Here is a 21635-nt window from a genome sequence, read left to right as displayed (position 1 = left end):
ACAACTGAAGAAAGCAGTGGACATTTTGACCAGATTGTTTAACCCAATCTTGGAGCGTGAGAAAATGCCTGAGGAATGGAGAAGAAGTTTAGTTGTCCCCAGTTTTCAAGAGCAAGGGTGATGTGCAGGACTGTAGTAATTACAGAGGTATTAAGTTTATCAGTAACACCATGGAAATATGGGTAATACTTATTTGAGGAGGGGGGGGAAAGGGAAAATTAACAAACAAGAGTATGAGTTCATGCCGAGTACCACAGATGTGATTTTTGCTTTGCGATGCTGCAAACGTCCCCTATCTTTTGTTATTGTTTTGATAGGGAAATCACACACTGTTTACATGCATACTACTTTTTTTTTTTAAACTGGTTTCCTCAGAAATATGACGATCCATTTGTTTTAATAACAGATAATGGAATATGCTACTGAGATGCATCAGTCTCCCTCTTTCCCTTTCTCTCCCCACTTTCCTTTCACCCCAACCTGTCGAGGCAGATGCTGCACATCTTTGAGTCTGGTTCTGTCACAGAGTTTTTTTCTTCTCCACTGATGTGTAGTGTTTGCTCATTGTGTGAACTGTTGGGTTTCTCTTCTCTCTATAATATTGTAAAGGGTTCTGCCTTATGTACAATATCTTGAGATCACGTACATTGTGATTTGGCGCTATAAAAATAAAATTGAATTGAATTACAACATTTCCGTAGTGTGGATGTGTGGCCTCTCTGATTGTAATCTGATTACCTATCACACACACAAAGGGCCCGTTGTGTGTTTGTGTGCGTTTCGGTTTATGAATCCACTCGAGTAAATCAATTATTATTCCACCCACAGCAGTTTTTCTAGCATGTGATTATACTAGCCCGTCACCATTTTCCTGATAAACAGTCAAAGCTGCATTTTCATGTGATGTGTTCACTGGTGTTCAGAGAGCGTGGGTTTTCACAGCTGCTGCAGCTGTTAGCAATTTACGTGGTGAGGACATGGAACACAGCAGCAGAAGCGGTAGCAGGACTCACTCGGAGCACATTAAATATTAACTGGGTGTTTGCAGACTGTTTGAGGCTCTGGAAAATAGTGTAGTTCTCATGTTTGTGTTCAGATTTGTGCATGTCGTTGCCACGGTGATTAAATCGAACTAGAGAAGAAGAAGAAGGAAGCGTCACAAGGTATAGACTCGGAATCCAAGAAATCAAATTAACTCGGCTCTCCGTGAGGATGAATTACATGTGGAAAAAAGCTCAGACTGAGGAGGAGTGAAACTAAGTTAATTGGAAACTACTAATTGATGTATTAATTGGTTGAAACTGGTTCTAGTTTGAGGAAGTGCTTTGGCACATATGAATCTGAATTTTAGTTTTGACGCTTCAGAAAAAATAATTGATAATTGAGTTATGATTACTATAAATACAATACTGTGCACAGTTCTTCTATACTGTCAATGAGTTTAACATGAGTAAACATGGCGTAAGAGACCTTTTTGCACAGCAGATATTCGGTCACCATGAAATGTTTGCACAATCACAGGTTATACCAGTAACACTGTTTAGGGTTTTACTCCAATTTTAAGAGAGCCAGGATTTGTGCGATTGATCAAGTGTAGTGTTAGGTCACACTAAATACTTTTACTTGACACTTTAACCTGTAGAAGCTGTTTCTTTTTCTGAAATGAATTTTTTTGTAAGTATACTGTGTGGTCGTCATTGCAGCATTATTAAAACTACAAATGTAATGTTGGCCTTAGAATTATCCTTTCATCTCAATAGTGATAGGTTTAATAATTGATTAAATGTAAAACTATGGAACACATGTGTAATTAAAACAAGGATAATTAAATAAAGATGCTAAAAACATAGATTCTGGCCTGTGAACTACAGATGGAACATGTATGCACGTAGACACTTTTATGAACTTAGTACTTATTTGCTTAAACAAATGCGTCGCGTCTACCTTAAAATTATAGTGTGTAGTATTGATTAGCAGCATTGATTTTGGGGTGATTCAGGAGTTTTAGATGTTGATGTGTTAATGTATTTATTTGTGCTGTAGCAGAGGTTACTTTTTGAATTTGTGTGTCTTGTGTGGAAAAAAATTGTGTGTAGTAGGTACGAACACTAACCTCAGTGTGATGTGACATTGAAGAGGCAGAGAAATACTGTAAGTGTGTGTGTGTGTGTCAGCTGGGATGCTCTCTGTTATGTAACACACGAGATTAAAACCATACTCCGGCTGACTTGCTCTGATGTGAGTCCAGCAGGTGGGGCTGTCGAGCTACATTTCCAGTGATGTCGCAAGGCGTCTGGTTGTAAGATGCTCTGCTGTGAGTTTGTCTTCAAAACTCTAAACCATTTTTTTGAATTAATTTATAATTGAAATGTTTTAACATTTTACTGGTACAACGTTGTAGTTTGATGAAATATAATCTAATTTTTTCATCTTTAATTATTGTCACTCGCTCAGCTCAGTCAAGTTGAGAAGATTCTGGTTCATTTGTAGAGAAATTATGAATCATGCAGTTTAAATGATGGATTTGAAACAAAAAAGAAAGAAAAAGAATACTAATTGAGGCTTAAATGTGTGTGCTTAAACATCACACAGGGATCCCACAGTAAATGTAATCAAGTTTTGGTCTTAAAAGCATCTAAAGAGTTGGGATGGGGAAATGATGTCAGACAGTCTGCAGCTGGAACTTTGGGTTTATATTTGACTTCTGTAGCAGTTTCCCCTCTGCTTTCAGTATTTGTGCAAAGCTAAACTAACCACTGCACCCTCACTGTAAGGCACACGGAAGAGGCAATGTACACCACACCACGACCCACACCCCTCCACCCCAGACTCTGCTGAGTTGTTTCCCTCTCTGTCAGCTTTTTTCTTTTCTCCTTCATTTCTGATTCTTCTCTTTACAGATGTGTGTGTGTGTGTGTGTGTGCGTGCTCCCATCGCTCTGTAATTTGCTCCTAAAATAGCAGGAGGTGGAGCTGAAGTGGGTGTGTGCAGTGCGTTCAGGGAATCTGTGAACCGCGAAGCCCAGACAGTTTCTCTATCGCTCTCTCTCTCTCTCTCTCTCCTCTGGTTTCCTTTGAGTTCAAATTGAGACAGAAACATGAAAACATCTGGATGCTCAGATTTATTTGTATTTCAATATTTCACAGATATATCCTGGTTTGTCTGAGTTGGCATTTTTGCGTCTCTGGACTTTGGATTTTGGAATTTAGTTTAGTATCAACACCAGTGTGTGACTAAAACTATGCATCATCACAGGCCTGTAAGAAAATATTGATCCACTGCAGTGTTATATAACCAAATGTTGTGTGTTTGAGAATGAAACAGCAGGTTTGTGCTCATGAAACGATGACACCTGTGGTAATTATTAATCAGAGTGATGGTATGATTGACGAATTTTCCCATCATAAATGTAATTATGATCTGCAGTAACAGCCGCCCTTTCGATCATAACAGATATTGCCAGTTTTACAGGGTTTGATTGTGCCACGCCTCAATCCCAAGTCTGGCAAGAGTGCCAGCCCAGCTTCAAATCAATGAACAGCAGCAAGCTTTTTCATCAGATTAAGTGAGTTTGTTGCTGGATGTGCAGAGGCAATCAAATTATTCCGTTTTATCCAGATTGGAGTCAGTGCAAACCAAACAAACTTTTTGTTCATTGTATATCCGACCTCAATGATGCAGCTATGCAGCCACGATGCAGCAACAATGATCTGATTGTGAATCGATTACTAAGTTAGTCGTCGTCTATTTTCATAATCGATTAATTGGTTTGAGTGTGTGTATTTTTTTTTTTCAATAATTAAAACATGTTATAGATAAATATTTCTTGGTTTCTTTGCAAACATATAACAAAGAAATCATTAATACTGAATTATTTTGGTTTGTGGACAAAAGGAGACATTCGAGAATGTCATCATTTTCGAGGTTTGGTAAACGCCAGTCAACATTTTTCAGCATTTTCTGACATTTTACGGACCAAAGTACTTGATTAATTGAGAAAATAATACATAGACAAATCGATTATGAAAATAATCGTTAGTTGCAGCCCTACATAGATAAAAAAAAAAAGCCATTGTGATAGATGGACCCAAAACTGATCGATGAAGCCAGCAACAGCTGACGTGGCAAAAAACATCTTCATAAACAATTACTATCGTATACAGTTATTCCTTTAAAAGAAGCAGGGACACAGAATAGCCCTTTTCACAGTAACATTAAAGCCTGACATCCACTTAACTGAAGAGAGGATGGTGTTAACACTGATGAGCTCTAATCCGGAGGGTCTGAGCTTTTCATAAGCACTGACACACCTGAGCCCCCTTCTCCCAGGAGCGGTAACCTTCACATCACCTCTGTGGTGAATTTATTTGTCCTTGTTTAGTGACCATAAAAGATAAAGCCTTGTCTTCCTAAGAAACGTATCAAAAGTCTCATTTGATAAGGCATGTGTTTACTTTCTTTTATGGATAATGTTTAATCAGTTACTGTTTGATGGAGTTGGCAGGTCACCATGTGTATGCTGGAAACACGCTTTCTTCTTATAAATGTGTGATGAAGGCTACCCCCCCCCCCTAGTGATGATGATCAGATTGACCTTGTTTGTGAGGTTCACAGTGAAAACAATCAGTGCTCCTGTTTAACCACAGAATTTATGGCTGTTTGAGATGGCAAGTCTACTGCATAAACAGGGAGTGTTGGCCATTCACATTCTAGTTGGATATCATTATTTTATAGCTGTCCACGTTGCACAATAGTTCCTTTAAAAAAAAAAAAAAAAAAATGCGTGTTGTTTTTTAGTTAAAATTTGGACATTAAAAATGAGTAACACATTAGTTATGTGATCTTATAAAACCATAAAGCCCTTGTCCTATATTCAGGCTGCAGGGATCACCCTTCCTCATGTGACATAAGTCCCTGGAACACACAGATATTTCATGGCTAACGTGGGGGAATTGTGTTGCATTTGCTTTTCACCAGTCAACAGGACTTACCATCCACAGGAGAGGGGGTTGTAGCTAAGTAACTCCCTCATTCATGCTCGAGGATCCTTGGAACAGTAGGGCTATACGTGATCTCAGCCACCATCAGCACAGCAACTGCTGATTGATGATGTATTCAGGCGAGTCAGTAACTGACTTTTTCTAAAAGATAAAAGAATAAATGAGCTAATTTCCATGTGAAAGTTAAAGGAGCCAGCAGAGTCAAGAGGGACTGAATTTGTGCATGATTTGAATGGCATTTGACAGGTTTGATCTAATAATGTACTCAAGATGGCAGACCCTTTATATTTGATAAAATAAAATGACGAAAAAATAGCCCGAAAATCAGCTTTGTCATATATGTTTATAAAGTAATTTAAACTGCTTCTTCTTTTGTTTCCTCTCTTGTTTATTCGGCACCAAACTTCACGTGTGCATCTATAAAACATCTAAACAAGTCGGTTTAAGTGTTAAAACCTCCTCAAAGACCGTTAGAACATCCAGAGACATGTTCTCTGTTGTATCTTTAGTCGTTAGGTCATGTGACTACTGTTCTCTGTTGCGGTTGGGACAGTTTTTTATTTCCTGCCGTGACCCATACTCCCTCATTAGGACCCCCGGACATAATAATTGGACTGAAAACCTCCTCTTTTGTTCCAGAAACAGCCAAAGCTTTGTTTGGAGTACGTTTCAGGATACGTCCACGCTGCTTTATACAGTACAGTGAGTTCCTGAACCCTCAGCAGTCAGTCAGATCCACGCATCACCATTCAACGGCTGTGATTGAGACTGTCGGCTCCCAGCAGAACCGAGTCTGTAACGTATACAGGGGCGGGGAGGGGTCACAGGTTCCGGGACATTAAGCAAGAATGTCGACTCTGAGCGATCTTTTATCAGACGTTAAAAAACTTGTTAACATATGTGTTGACGTCGTCCTCAATTTTAACCTGCTCCTGTTCTCCATTGCAACACTCTTCCAAAAGCCTTTTCATTATCTTGGCCTGCAGAGGTTTTCTTGAGCAGATCATGCTGATCTGCATCAGGACAGATCCAGGAATATTTTGATGGATCGATACAATGCTAAAGGCTTTTTTTAAACAAACTTTACTGTGCACCGTTTTTACTACTCTACAGGAGGATAAAGACAATATTATTAAAAGACGTGGGTGATGATTGAATCATTGCTATACTCCATCATGTAGTACTTTTGACAGATCTGAGATGTTTCCAACTCTGGTTTTAGAACATAAACATTAATATAAATTATTATTGTTAAACGCAATCGAACTAGAGGTAAATAAAAAAAACAACCTTAATGTTTTATTTCTTTAATTTTACATTTATCCATCCTCTGTTACCTCATCAGTGCTGGCCTTTGTCTGAGTTTTTTCTAGCAGCAACAACAGATGGTCCCAGGACAGGGAGGGAGAGTAGGATGAGATGGATGAGAGAGATGCACACAGTGTAGAGAGTCTCTCTCCCGCTCTCCCTCTCCCCCTCTCTCTCTCTGTCTCTCTCGCTCCATGTGATGGAGGTGAGGACTTGACCTGCAGCTGCTTTAATCACATCCAGTGTCACTGACGATGATGCTGACGAGAGGTCTGAATGGTTACTCGTCCACACTCGGACCATCCGGAAGCTGCAGCTCATCCAGTCAGGACACAAACTGAAACCAGGACTTAAATGAATGAACCGAGCGGAATAAAGACGGTCAATCTGCAGGATTTTCCTGAGGAGAACGCTAACGGACTACACAGAGGATTTGGATGTTTGCTTTTCTTGTTGGTCTGGATGGGAAAAGAAAACCTCTCTTCTGTCTTGTTTTTGGATCAAATCTTTAGGGTTTTATTTAGACAAACGTGTGTTGGAGGGGTTCCCTTGTGAAATTACCAGTTTCTGTGTTGATACAAAAACTTGGACAGCTGAAACTTGTGGTCGTTACTCTCTCTGGTGTAAATTAACACTTGGTTTTATGTTTCTTTCAGCTAAACTCAGCTTTATTTTCCCCAATGTGTCAGGATCTTTTTAGCAGAAACAAAACAAGGTTGTTTTTTTCCTCAACTTTCTAATATCTAAATTAAATATAGAATCTTTTATGGCATATGCATGCTTTTTGTCAAATTAACATCAAAACTAAGCTAAAAAAAACTAAAAAATAATATTTATAAAAGTCTATTCTTTCCTAATTAATTATAATCCGGTGACCAAATGATCAAATCTAGATTTTTATGAACATGAATCAGAATAAGTCAATTCAATTTATTTGATTGTGCTTCAAACTTTTATTAGATCTGAATGCAGCAGTTGTCTCCAGACGTCAGACGGTTAAACTGATCAGAAATGGATTCTCCTTGTTTGTAAGTCAAGTGTCTTGCGTTACATCGAGACACTGAACCTGCCTCCTTCACGCTCTGGTTACCTGTCGAGTAACTGGACTTGATAACAACGCGGAGGCTTGGCCAAGGTGCAGCAATTGTTATCAGTTCTCTGGAAATGTGACGTTGACCGTGAAGGGGGCGGGATCCAGGCCAGAGGTGAAGCAAGTAGAGATAGATAAGCAACGTGTGAGATGAGGAGAGGATTATACAAACACAATGTTAGGATTAATACACAGCTGAGATCAGCTCAGCCGGTAGTCCAGAGACCTGTAGCCTCTCACCAAGACCTCGTCTACCTGGGGACACGATGAAGCCATTCGAGGGGTGAACTGGACTCGGGGCGGGGTCATGTACGTCCTGTGGACCCTGGCGGTCCTGACCCTCCACAGCCTCTTTAAGAACCTTAACAAGGCTGTGGAGCAGGGTGCCACCTCGGAGGCTGTGAGGCGGAAAGGTAGTCCTGAAGATGAGGGTGTCACTGGTCATGGAGGTGATCCCGTGAAGATGGTGGATTACAGAGGATGGACAAGCAGCAGAGCTGAGGGGACGGGGCGACGAGAAGGAAACGTTCAAAATATCCTGAAGAATAGGAAACGAGTTCAGGTGAGAGGGTGATACTCAACAAGGAAGAGGAATCTGACTGAACAGTATTAGTATTTTTAGTAACTTTATAAGTGGATGAAGTATTCGATGGAAAAGTAACTTCAAGCAAACATTTTTTATGATTTAATATCCCATTTACTGTTTCTATTGTTTCTTTATTAAGGTTTAACTCTCCTGTGATTAATAGGACTAGAAATGCTTCCCTCATGGAGACATAGAGATCGACCTATAGTTTGTGCGGCAGTGTCACAGTGTCACTCAGCGTGTCCCATACGTTGGTCTTCGGTGGCAGAGGCAGTCGTTGAAAGAGAAGTGATTCTCTGCTGAGAATTACGAAATGAAACAACCAGTGAATACTTGACTTGACTTAATAATATGTTTAAGTGGTTTGCGAGCGTGTGGTGGGAAATGTTTTTGTTCTGCTGATCTGGAGAGTTGTTGAATGTTTAGGTGTCTTTGCGGTGTGTTCTGTGCACATTTCTTGGAGGAAAAGGCAACGTTATGTCCCTTTTCCATTCTTTGGACTTAAATATTCAGAAAATAGTAGATGGTCCTTAGGATCGTCTCAACTAAAGACATTCACTGTTGATACACACACACACACACACACACACACACACGTCTGAGGAGATGAGTCTTCAGTTGCTGATTTCAATCTGGTGTTTCTGGTTCTCAGCCGTGCTTTGACAGAAGGCGTGATCTTTCAGACATCAGAGGCATCTGAAGCATCTGATCACATGATGGGAAACGTCTGAAATCCTGTGAGCGACTGACTTGTTCCATTTGGACAGTGTTCTGGGTTGAGTCATTTATGTCATCTGATGACGATAGTAATCCGTCTGCCGAGCTGAGTGCTCACCATTATCCCACCATGCTAAGGTTCACTTTGCCTCGAGGATTAAGTGTGGCAGTCAAAGGTCACGCTTTGTTTTTGTTGGTCAGATAAAATCAATAAGGCATCACAGTGGGTGTAGAAAGTTAAAATGACAGTGATTATTTAGAGAAAAATTGCAGCTGATTATACATATTTATTTCATCTTCACCCATTAAACATCAATAAGAATACTGATTTTATCTCAGCTGAAATGATGAATAGAACGTCATCTGCAAATTGCATCAGATGACACATCAAAAAACGCTTTAAAACTTTTCCATGTTACCATAGAGAGACAGAGACTCACACACATGCAGCGGGCTGTTAATATTTCAGGTTGGGGGAGGAGCAGCTTCTCACGCTTCAGTTGCAGCTGAAATATTTATCCATCGACGAGATAGGAGGGGGAAGGAGGTGGGGCCAGAGGAGGTGTGATGCTGCTGTGTTGCTAGGGAGACCCAGGGAGGAGGCTGTCTGTGTGTGCGCATTGAGGGGGTTCGCGGGTGGAGCTGACACCGATCCTGCTGCTGTGTGTCGCCCGTTGTAAAGCTGCAGCGGTGTGGATGAGGAGGAGGTGGAGGAAAATGCAGCAATAATGTGGATGTGGAAGCCACAGGGAGGGAGGTAAGACCTGGACAGACGGAGCAAAGCACAGATGGATGGTTAGAGGACAGAAAGGATGGAGGGGGAAAACAGACATGTTGAATAGAGACATGAGCAGGGGTGGTTGAGATGGAGGTTTGGCTGGAACCTGATGCTCGGTGTTATTCCCTCCAATGACCTGAATAAGTGTCATGTGTTGTGTGATCAGATGACAGCAAGGCATCTTCGGTTCGATTTTCTTCTCTCCTTTTTTTTTTGTGCCTCATCCAAACCATCCTCCTTCTGTCTGGTAATGTCTTCTGTGTGTGTTTTTAATTTTAGCTCAGTGATTATAGACCCATCTAACATCTTTGTTTTATTCTCAGCAGCTCACTGACACACATTCCTCCTCTGAGGCAGAGGCTTCGTTTTTTCACCACCATGTCTTTTTTGTGCATGCACAGTTCAGACTGTCTCAGCCGAGTATGGATGCTAGATATTCTCATATTCTCTTTGTCATAAATCTGCACATGGGATATTCTTGTTTTTAGCTATGCAAAGCTGCATTTAGCTCATTCTGTTTCACATTTCAAACATGAAACGGAAATGATCGACTGATCAGAAAAAAGCTAATCAGGTGTGTTCATGTCCATGTTCAGCAACAAGACCCAGGAAACATTTGAACCTGTTGGTTTGTGGTCGTCAGACAGCGTAGAGGACCGGTCACTCCATGTCCCCTTGCTGCAGGTGTGCAGTAGGTGGAGCTTCACTCAGGTATTTTTAGCTGTAAATGGTCTCATTAGAAGCAGCAGTTATTAATAAGGTAACGTGTGTGTGTGTGTGTGTGTGCACGTGTGTGTCTAACAAATGGCTAAGCTAATGTGTTCATATGATATTCAGGTCACCGGCTCGTTAGCAGAACGTCAGTTGTAGCTGTGTGTGTGTGTGTGTGTGTGTGTGTGTGAGAGACAGTGTTTGACTGATGTTGGTGTTTTAAGGTAGTTGGCCTCCTTCTTCTCTTTCTTTTGCATAAATCATTGCTTTGCATATCTGACCAGTTTAGATCAGACGTGTGTGTGTGTACACAGTCTAGTACAGTAAGTGGCTCCTGTGTTGGCTCCACTTGGTTAATTCAATTCTCCGGTGTTGTGGTTACATGTACAGTGTAATTACACTTCCTCTGATCTCTGTGGGAATGTCATGCTGTGGAAATGTTGCCCACCAGGTAATAAACTAACTAAAACACTGGTGTTGCAGGTTACATTTTGTACATTTTAGAGGAAAAATTGTGTTGTGGAGCTATGACTCTGAATTTAAACATTCATCTGTGAGCAGCAGCCTCATGCTCATGTGTATAGTGTTGTTGTGATATATCATCATCCCCTCTTGTGAGATATAATTATTAATACACCAGTGCCAAATGTCAATTTAACACACTGTTTGGTACCACCATGGAAATCCAAGGTACCAGTGCCCAAAAATAATTTTTAATTGTCGCCCTCCCAAAATGAACAAACAGACACGTCACTGCAAAAACAGCTTGGTCACTAATGGAACCTGACAAGTGTGTAAAACGTTAGTCGCTGCAATTCACAGGTGACAGATACACAGACGAGAGAGGAAACTGCGTCATAGGCCATTTGTGGGTACACAGCTGCAGCTGAAATTATGATATCTGGGCTTCTGGACAAACAAGTACGAGTAAGGACTTCATTGCAAACATGTAATAACACCATAGCACAACCAGCCACAAGGTGCAAGTTTACTCATTTATTATTATTATTGTTCATTTATTTATCAGTGTCTCTGCATCACCCAGTCATCTTGAAGACGATGCATCTGTTTCACCACATCCTTGGGCACTTGAGGGTTAAAGAACCATCCGCTTTGAAGATTATCAGATTAGTTACACTGACTTTATTCCAACCGGGAGAGTTTCTCATCAGCTGGTTCGAGGTCAGATGTTGGTAATCCTTTTCTGATCCAGTGGCAGGACCTCAGGTAGTTTAACTGGCTCCAGGTCAGTGCTTTGGTCAGGGCGGGAAGCTCTCCTCTGCAGCGCTACCTGAACGAGGTCACCAGCGATGTGATGAAACAGTGCAGGCTTCACTGGGACCATGCTCGGCTGGGTGGGAACTCTGATTAACAAGAGCTTGCTGGACAGGGATCGGTTCCTTCATGTCTCAGACAGAAAACCTCGCTGTAGAAATGGACGGGTAAGAAGAGTAGTTCACTCCCCTAGGTTTAGTTGAAAGACGTGTGGTGAGACGGGTGATTCTGACAGTAGTCCTGCTGCTGTTTCACACGTGGGTGACATGAGTCAGTGTTAAACACCTACTGAAAGCTGTTTTGCACATAAAGGTTTGTGTAATTGTGATGATTGTAAATATGGTTCTAATAAACAGAGCGGTCCATGTCGAGATGCATGTGGTTGTGTCTGATGAGCGTATACGATCCCCAAGTATTGAATCTGTGAGGCCGATTCCTTTTTATCTTTGCTGTACGATGAAAAGATGATTTTAAGACGAGATATGAAGTGTGCTGGATGCTAACTGGCAGAAGTTATAGTCATGTGAAGGAGATGTAAAAGAAACAAAGTACTTTGATATTGTTTTAACTTCAATTCCTGATCAAAATGATTGCAATAGGCTGTCTTCACGTCACATTATATCAGCAGATGTTTCAACCTGGTCAACATCCTATTCCATCCTATACCCTATCATCATCTTAGGGTACCATGTTGACACATACATTTTCAATTGGCTGTGTAACAGCTCGGTTTGATTTATTTTCTCCAATTATGTTAAATTTTTAGCCTGGAAACTGGTTGACAAGCTACAAGATGAGTCACGATTTGCACATACACATGCAGCTCTGTCATTCTCTCACTCAAAACGCTCTCATATCCTCTGCTGTGGGTCGAGGATGTTGCAGTATTGTCTGTCTGTGTCACGTGACATTACATTCATAAAATGTATTCAATTTAATCTTCCAAATTATCCGTCATTAAAAAAACGTGAGAATGTGAGAAACTAAAACTCACCCACACAAATGTGTTTAACAAAGCACTCTTTATTATTTTTAGACTATTTTTAGATATAGTATGTGGTGTCTTAATAATTACTGCACATAATTATTCTAAGAGATTAGTAACTCGTCATATAAATAAGCCATTGTCAAAAATCCCTTTCAAGCAAAGCTGACTTTGTTGTAAATATAGTGTTGCATTATCCCCAGTGTGTAGTGTTTGTTTACAGTGTTTTAGAAAGGGAAATGATCACTGATCTGTGGTTTAACATTGAACCATCCAATTATAGCTGGCATGTTTTAATAGTTGTGGTAAACACTGCCATGGTGACGGCGAGCTCCACCTGAGCATTGTGTGTGTGATCTAGTCCTTAACATAAAGAATAAAAGCACACGTTGTGTCATTTTATGATTTAATGAACAGTTGCAGTTTGGGAAAAGTCCACCTCAGATGGTTACACTATTATGGCTAAAACACACACATATACAGTATACTGTATACACACACCATAACAAAGACAGCAGGCCTCTGATAGATTCTGTATCTGTCTAGACAGAAAGCAGAGTTGAGCATTGTCTTTCTTCATTGATTTGTTTACAGCACTTTGTTCTGGGACTTCATCTGTGTTCCATTATCTCTGTGTTGTGAGTTGTTTGGTTTGTGTCGAGACTTTTCCACACACTGCAGTGTTCAGTGTTCGTTGTGCAGAATACGATTCAGTCACATCACATTAACCTCAGGTATTTGTGTTCACACTGCAGAGACTAACGGAGAATAACTAGACCTGTAAAGCTTTGCTGACCTCCAGTGGTTTAACACCTCACCTGGCTGTAGAACCGTGTGCATTTTCATGCTCAAAAGGGCGGGCGACTTTTCTGTTTTTACGGTTTTTAATTGTAGGTTACAGTAATTGTAGGTTAAAGACTCCAACCATGAGTGACACTTTCCAACTTCCCTCCATTTTAGGAACTGTTATTATTAACCATTTAACGTAGAGTAAAGTAAGCAACAATAACACATTTTAGTTTTTATTTGTTTTGTTTTTTTAATTTATTCATTTATTTATTTATTTATTTATTTCGATCATGACATTTAGATTACTCATCACATAACATTGCAGTTCACACAATATACATAACCGAAAGGGAAAGCGGGAGAAGCAAAGCTTAACTAGTCCCGCCCCCATTATCATCATACATTTCATCTCCTTTTTTTTTTTTTTTTCAATGACATTTTGACAAAGAAAAAATGTTTCAGCATCCGGTAGCACTCAGAGATATAGTCTAGCTCTAGACAGTCAACTCAGACTCCATGTGTGTCTGTACATGTGTCCATGATGTTCCATCGCGCCGTCGCACCGTTTCCCACAGTGTCTACAGATTTCTGTCCCTGACCTTTGTCATACTTTCTTTCTGTGTCATTCTGTATCGATTAATAGTCATCTCTACATACTTCTTTTTAAATACACTCAGTTTTGCTGATTTTTTCATCTCCTCATCCAGATTGTTCCACTGTCTGACCCCTGTGACCGATACAGTAAAGGATTTTAATGTAGTTCTTACCCTTCTCTGCCTAAACCTCATGTTCCCTCTTAGATTGTGTCCCTCCCCTCTGTTCAGGAATAATGTCTGTAGATTGTGAGGGAGGTTTTTGTTGGATTAAGAATGGTGTTTGACATTCAGATTTTGAGATTGCATACAGATGCAGGTATACATTTTTATTAATATGAATACAAGTTTAAAATTCAATCTTGTGAAACAAATTTGATTTCCTCCAATTATTTAATTATATAATTGAATTTAAAATGCCACAGACACTTGCCAACATCCCTGGGGCTATTTTAAGCTTCCGTGTAATTTGTCATAGTATGTGTGTGTGTGTGTTCATGGTCGATGAATAAAGCAATGGTGGTAGGGGTGTTTAAAGGTCAAAACAACAGGTAACAGCAGGAGATTCTTCAAAAACTTGTTTTCTCAGATCACTTCCTGAGGATGTTCTCTTAATGAAATCCACTTTAAGACCAGCATAACAAGAGGCTGCAGAGCTGCATTGAGGAACGTGAGGTGTTTCTCTTTTCTTTTTTTTCTCAGTATCACAGTGAAGGTTGTGTGTAAAGCACTGCAAACAGCAGCTGCTCACAGTGAATTCAGGTGCTTCAATCGGACAGTTTGACTGTGAATGTGAACATGCCGATACATCAACCAGAACACAAATATTCAATTGCATTGAATTTGTATGAGGAGTTCGGATACTGGTCTTTCTTTATTCAGGCCTTGCTGACGATACATGTGTCTCTGTGTGTATCTGCAGCCGGTCCAGCGGTCCAGCCCTCTGCTCAGTCCGGCGGTCATGTTTGGCACTAGAAAGACCTGGGACCTCGGCCACGCCCCCTGCCTGCAGGAGCTCTGGAAGAAAGACATCTCATTGGATGGTGGGTGTGACGCAGGCGACAGAAGAGGAGGAGGGAGTTAAAAAAAAAAACAGAAAACACCAGCATGGCTGCATTTTTGGCATGACATGCGTGTTTTGCCTGGGGGTGGGGGGGGGCAGAAGAATTGAGTCACAACTGTTAGTCATGAATGGAGATCGATAGGGAGACACAGCTGGGGGAAGCCTGAGTGTGTGTGAATAGTGCACACCGGCAGAGGTGAGCTGAAATCATTTAATTATTCATGTTTTCATTCACCGTGTGTTTTTCTCAGCTGATCGTCTTTCATTCAGAGTCCTGGGAGAGAAACGGATCACATTAACACAGCGGCTATTGTGTGATGGGAGTGCAAGCGCTTGTGTGTGTGTGTAAGTGTGTGTGCGTGTTCTCATTTTCACTGTCACACTTTTCTTTCTGGAAAGTCTGCCGTGAATTTTGTTGACAAATATTTCATCGACTTTGAATGTTTGAATGTTCACACAGAACGCGAAACACGTCTGTGGTTCCGTGAAGTTTTAGTGACGTCAAACTCTTTCTCTGTTTGCTTTTGTTTCGCTTGGGTGTGTGTGTGTGTGGGAGTGTGTTTGTATATACAGTAACTGTCAGTCAAAAGAAGCAAACACAGCTTAATTTTCTGTTTGTGTCTAATACTGTTTTCTAATCCGTCACTGAGCCGGTTTGTTGCAGAGAACTCGGTGTGTGCGAGCGCACGTTGATGCATGTTTAAGTTGGCTTAATGCTTGGATATTTTTCCCACAGAGTGCACATTGTTCACAGGTTGATAAGATTTGAGGTCTCTTACACAAACTTGTGACCACACATATACTCACTCACACACACACACACAAAGTAGAGCAGGTTAATGTGTCAGCGGACGTTATCACCTGTTATCAGGTCTGACTGGTTTCTGTGGTATTCAGCAGGGAAAGAGGAGAAACTGAAGGGAGAGTTCTGAGAAATGATTCAGGAGAGATCTTTTTCTTCTCTCCTTTGTCGTCGCTGTTGTGTTCACTGATGCAATAATCTACAAATCTCCTAATGTACTTAACATTTATCTGGAGACTCGCAATGAGGAGTTTGTAATGAGGTTTTGCAACAAAAGACACAAAATCACACAGAAGTGTCCTCATGTTAGGGATGGTCATGATTTTCCAGTGTTTGTTCCGGTCACTTTTTGTCTTTCGGCTTCTCTCTCTTGGGGGTCACCAGCAAATGATCAGCATATTTGATCTGGCAGAGATTTATGTCATATTCCTCAAAATATCAAATAGCTCACACAATAGACGTCGTATACACACCACACTAGACGCCCGTTGAGTTCAGTTGTTGCCACACAGTGACGGTGTTGCATATAAACCAACCTCATTGCTGTGAGGTTGGTTTATATGCTGCTTGAGAGCTGTACAGGAGAAGCATGCAGAGACTGTTGCATCCTGCTTCCACAATTAGTGACAAGTAAATGTAATGCAAAGTCACGAGAAACGGGACCAATATGCACACAGAGAATGACTAGAAATGGGAAGACCTTGGATACCCTGGATTTCCTCTTTTCACCTTGTGTTCCATTCATCTTCACACCTTGTTTGTCCCTCCTGTGTGTCCACAGCAAGCTCAGTGGACTTCCTGATGAGTGATGGTGAAGACGACGGCTCCTTCTTGTCTCTGCCCTCTGCTGCCTTCTCACAGCGCCCGTCTCTGACCAAGGAGCTGACTGAAATAAACGCACCCAGCCAGCAGCTGCTCATCCAGGTAACACAGACGCCTGGTTCCGTGGTTGTTGCTAAGTGTGGTTTTTTCTTCCTGAGGAGGAGATCAGAATCTCTGGACATACTGATGAATCATGAATTATTCATCTTTTCATCGTGATTTCTCTGTGTCCTTCTCTGTCATTGTCCTTTATCTTTTCCTCCATGCTGCAGAGGGTCACCTGGTCATGCTGGTGGACTCCTGCTAATGTAAAAACATTCCTGCTGTCCTTTAATGCGTCTTAGTTCTGCTGCTGCGAGTCTTCTTGCTTCCTAGTCTCCACTTCTGCACAGTTTCACTGGTGGAATAGTTGTAGGTGTTCTCTGAAGCTTCCCGCTCTTAGAGGCAGCTCCTCAGCCTTTTTCCACTTGACTGAATAATTAATTTGTTGGTGTTTCTGTGTTCAGACTCTACAGGACAAAGTGTGCGAGTTCCAGGCTCGTCTTCACGCTGAGGAAGTTGCCCGTCGCCTGCTGCTCCAGCAGCTCCAGCAGCAGAGTGTCCAGGAGAAGTTGTGTGGAGGTGGAGGTGGAAGTGGAGGTGCAAGAGGTGTCCAGGAGTTGCAGGAGGAGCATCTGTCGGCTCCACACAACGGTGAGAGCAGAGCTAAAGTCACAGCTGCATCAAGATCCAGACATGGGATCAGTCTGTCATCCATATGGTCCATGTTTACAACTGTGTGTGTTTGTGTGTGTGTGTAGGTGAACAACCTTCCGTTCATCTCATCTGTCCCAAAGAAGAGCAGCTCATTACTCAGCTGCGCACACAGGTACATTCTGCAGGAAATGCATCATCACACATTTACACCTGCTGACAGTCCGTAAAAACATCATAATGCCTGAGGACAAACAAAACGCCCTCTTGATGTGAATTAATTTGTGAATTTGAGCAATTTTTAATTTGAAGTGACAATGTGTGCTGGTGTTGACAGGTGAAGGAGCTGGAGGAGAAGCTGTTGGATCAGACTCAGGAGGTGGAGAGACTTCGCTCTGAACTGGTGAGACCTTGACAGATAGATTCCCAAGGAGCTATAGAGGTGACACACACATACACACTGAAAACTGTCCTCATGGAGACAGCAGTACAAAGCCACGTACAGGCTCATGTGCAGTGTTTAGGTGTGTGAAACTAGGTCACTCTCACTGATGTGAGAAAGAAAATACCTGCCGGAGAAATAGTTCAAGCAACACAAAGAACACATTGTTGTTAAGTTGTGGTTCTGATTTAATACAAGAGGAAAAAACAGTGGAACAGCATTGGTAAAGACGCATTTGAATGTAAATATAGTAAGTAGAGTGTTGAATGCCTTGTGTTGTCTGTGCCTGTAGGGGGCGACAGACCTGGAGAAGCAGCTGGAGCTGCTGATGGTGGAAAATGAGCGTCTGAAGCAGGAGCTGAAGTCATGCAGGAGCTCAGAGCTTCAGAATATTGACGCTGCAGCAGAGACATGCAGCGGCAGCCACTGCCCTCACAGCCAGGTATACACACAACGCACAGCTATACACATTGTGTGTGTGTAAACAAAATATCCTGTCCTCACAATAAAAACATCAAAGCTCTAGGGAGGGAGTCACCTGTTCATGGAGCTCAGTTGAGTCCAGGTATTTCTGAAGGTGAAGCTGTTTCTGTCCTGCAGGATGCCAAGTCCCTTCAGAGGGAGGTTTCCCGCTGGGAGAGCCAGGCCCGGCAGAGGGAGCGGCGTCTGGCTGAGCTAGAGAGGGAGCTGCTGGAAAAAAGCTCCAGAGTGGAGGCTCTCCACCGACAGCTGGACGACTCCACCCGGCAGCTGGAGGAGTCGCAGCAGCGGCATGGGGAAGCTGAGCAGAAAATCGCCCTGCGACTGCAGGATTGTGAGCAGGAGCTGGCCAGACAGGCAGCAGCGCCCCCCAGAGTCAAGGTGAGGAGACAGACAGCAGCCAAAAGAGCAGCTCCTTTTCTGCTGAAAATCAACTCTGCTTCATATTCACCTTTCACCTTGCCCACTCTTGCTTTTCAGCACTGTTGTTTCTCGTTAGTTGGTGGTTATTGATGAAGTATAACCTTCAAACTTATCTATAAAATCTAATCAGTTGCCATGTTTCTGCTCTTCAGTATGTGACTCAGACGGTGGAAGTGGAGTCGGCTGAGGCTCAGAAAGCTCTGGCTGAGATGCAGAAGAAGAACGGCGCCCTGCAGGAGCAGCTTTCCGTCCAGAGGCAGCTCCTGAGGGAGCTGGAGACGCAACTGCACGAGTCACAGAGGACCTGCGCGCAGCTCAGGACACAGGTAACATGACCAGCAGTGGCCATCTACTACACGTCTGTTTCCTGTTTGATGTTCTAGTCACAAAACTCCACTTAATCAGTCTACGTTCAGGGGCTGCATTTGTGATGTTGGCACAGCAACTGTTGTATTTATGGGGGTTCTTCACATGTAGCCAAAGATCCAATGGGTGGATCATCTGAGGACACCTTATACCAGGACTGCATACCAGCAACAAAACATGGTGACAAACATAAATATATATATCACATTTTGAAAGAAAGCCATCAGTCTTCAACTCAGTCCAACAGAGAATGTCAAACAAGTACGAGCCTCAAAACTCAAGGCTGGTGACGTTTAGATTACAAGCCACAAGTCTGTTTCAAGTGTCTTGCATCTTAACGTAGCTGCCCTCTTTAAACACACGTGCACTGATAACTTTTCACATCCATCATCAACTACAACAAAAAATACCAAATTTGTGATCAGATTTCTTTGTCCACACAAAAAAATAGATATGAGTCACTTCAGTCTTGTTTTCTGATTGTCTGTCTGTCCCTGAACTCACAAAACATTTTTTACCTGCCTGAATGGTTTATTCTAAGCATCCTTCGATTTGGCACCAAGGTTTACTTGGACTCATTGTTTAGATTTAGGGGGCCAAAAGGTCAAGTCACAATGGCCTCACAAAATATATTTTTCGACTCTTGAACATTGAAGTCCGAACATTTTCATGACGTTAGTGATCTATGTAGGCAACAGAGTTGTGTGAACAAAGAAACAATGATGACAGGGATTCCCCCATAGATCTCATTGTGCTTAAGCCTTTGAAAACATATGAAGACAATGCAGCCTCTGAACTGTGACACAGCTGGTATGTCCTGTTTGACACCTTCATGTAACTACTCCAAAATCCTGCACTTATTGCAAAAAAAGTTGCATTGTAAATATTTTCTGAATTGTGAGCCATGTATCAAGCATTGTGTCATGAGTTACCCTGTGATTCCCAACCCTGTCATGCAATAAGTAGCGTGACAAACTCATCGATAAAATAAAAACCAAATTCCCCCACAGTTAACCTTCTCTCTGCATGCATCCTGCAGTTGCTCGCCACTCAAGGCTTCCTCTCCAGAGTCATCGGCAGGGGCAACAGTGAGGTTGCTCATGGGTTATCCAAGGTTGGGTCCGCTTCCCCCATTTCTCCTTGTAACTTCACATGGTCATAGCAATAGTCATTAGCCCCCCTCCTCTCATACCTTCCTCTGAATGAGTGGCTCAGGCTCCAAAGCTGGAAAATGATCTGTTGCTGCCCACATTTTTTAAAACCACCTATAAATATTATTATTCTATAATATTGTTTGCAGTGTAGCTTAAAGAACTCTAATTCTAATGCCTCCAAGATCAGGTTTGTTTTCCATGGGTTGGAGAGCTGCATCATTAAATCTGCGTCTTCTTTTTTGTGTCTTGCTTTGATATCACATCCATATTGGTCTTGTTTTGTCATTATGTGGATAAAGATGAGGCATAAAGCTAGCTGTGTTTCTTGTTAAAAGCAGTTCTGTTGATTTTGTTGGTCACGCTAACCCTCTTCCAACCTCAGACGTATGATGTTCTTGCTTCCAGACCAGTAAACATGTGCGAGCTCTCTCCTAGTTTGTGATATGAACTCAACAACTCTGTCCCAGTGTTCCCCACGGTCTCCATGTGTTCACACTGCTGGGTTTAGCCCTGTAGTGCAACTTTAGCCTCCCTGTGTTTTCTGTGGAACAACAGCTCTTTGTTGCTAAACCTCTTTGGAATTTGTCAGTAAGTTTAGAGCTGCAGGTTTTCATTTCTATGGAGAAAATTCTATATTTAGATTTAAACTGAGTTTTTAAAAGAAAATTGAAGATTGCCTAAATAAAATAGAATTATTAATGAAAGCAATGAAGTATGTGAATAAATCAACAGCGATATTGATGAGGGCAGGGTCCAGAAGTTCAGCTTTTACCTGCACAGACGGAGCCGAATCTGCCATAAAATACCTCGCCCTGTCACTGATGCTCCTCTTTAATCTTCATTCATCCTGCTAAATGTGTGTGTGTATTTGTCCCTCAGATCCTTGTATACGAAGGAGAGATGGAGCGAGCTCAGGGTCAGCTGGAGGTGGAGATGCAGAATCTGGAGGAGGAGAAGAACCGAGTGATCGAAGAGGCGTTCATCAGGGCTGAGAGCGAGATGAAGGCTGTCCACGAGAACCTGGCCGGTCAGTCTGTGTTTGTCTTTTTTGTTTTTGCCTCTCACCGTGTGTGTGTGTGTGTGTGTTTGTGTTAGGACTTATGTTCAGCTGTGTGTTGTGTGTTGTGTTTCAGGTGTGCGCATGAACCTGATGAGCCTCCAGCCCGCGCTCCGAACACTCACCTGCGACTACAACTGTTTAAAGAAGCAGGTGCAGGACTTCCCCTTCCTGCTGGATAAAGCCATCGCTGAGGCAAAACGCGAGGTCAGTGAGGATGGTTGCTGTGGATACGAAAGCAAAGATTTGATTTATGTCAGGAGTAAAAAAACTAAAATAAATTGCACCAATTAATGGAAAAAAAAATGTTTAATGTGAGTGTTTGTATGTGTGTGTCAGATATGTCAGGTGATCAGTGAGGTGAGCAGCACAAACCAGGAGCTGTTGCGTAAATACAAGAGAGAGATGAACCTCAGGAAGAAGTGTCACAACGAGCTGGTTCGACTCAAAGGTCGGAAACGCCTACACACAGAAAGACACACAAAGACACCGACGCACGCA

The 21635-nt window shown here is 42.0% G+C and overlaps 1 protein-coding gene across 5 annotated transcripts in view; it reads left to right on the top strand.

Moving 5' to 3' along the window:
• The window catches only part of kifc3 (kinesin family member C3), a 41010-nt gene that overhangs the window by 4082 nt on the left and 15293 nt on the right, over positions 1 to 21635 (top strand). Inside the window, exons 1-12 of one of the 5 annotated variants that reach the window (XM_058629584.1) lie at positions 7520 to 7960; positions 14755 to 14875; positions 16479 to 16621; positions 17026 to 17212; positions 17320 to 17387; positions 17550 to 17615; positions 17947 to 18096; positions 18255 to 18515; positions 18710 to 18883; positions 20957 to 21104; positions 21211 to 21341; positions 21474 to 21585. In XM_058629584.1, the coding sequence (XP_058485567.1) occupies positions 7706 to 7960; positions 14755 to 14875; positions 16479 to 16621; positions 17026 to 17212; positions 17320 to 17387; positions 17550 to 17615; positions 17947 to 18096; positions 18255 to 18515; positions 18710 to 18883; positions 20957 to 21104; positions 21211 to 21341; positions 21474 to 21585 (1816 nt within the window). In that variant the 5' untranslated portion in view covers positions 7520 to 7705. Of the gene's footprint in view, positions 1 to 7519; positions 7961 to 9317; positions 9459 to 14754; positions 14876 to 14988; positions 15092 to 16478; positions 16622 to 17025; positions 17213 to 17319; positions 17388 to 17549; positions 17616 to 17946; positions 18097 to 18254; positions 18516 to 18709; positions 18884 to 20956; positions 21105 to 21210; positions 21342 to 21473; positions 21586 to 21635 lie in introns of those variants that run through there. The other 4 variants (XM_058629585.1, XM_058629587.1, XM_058629586.1 and 1 more) reach the window with 4 other exon arrangements.

The sequence above is a fragment of the Solea solea genome, chromosome 5 (genome assembly GCF_958295425.1).
Source record: "Solea solea chromosome 5, fSolSol10.1, whole genome shotgun sequence".
NCBI classification, from domain to species: domain Eukaryota; kingdom Metazoa; phylum Chordata; class Actinopteri; order Pleuronectiformes; family Soleidae; genus Solea; species Solea solea.
This window is presented reverse-complemented; position numbering and strand designations above follow the sequence as displayed.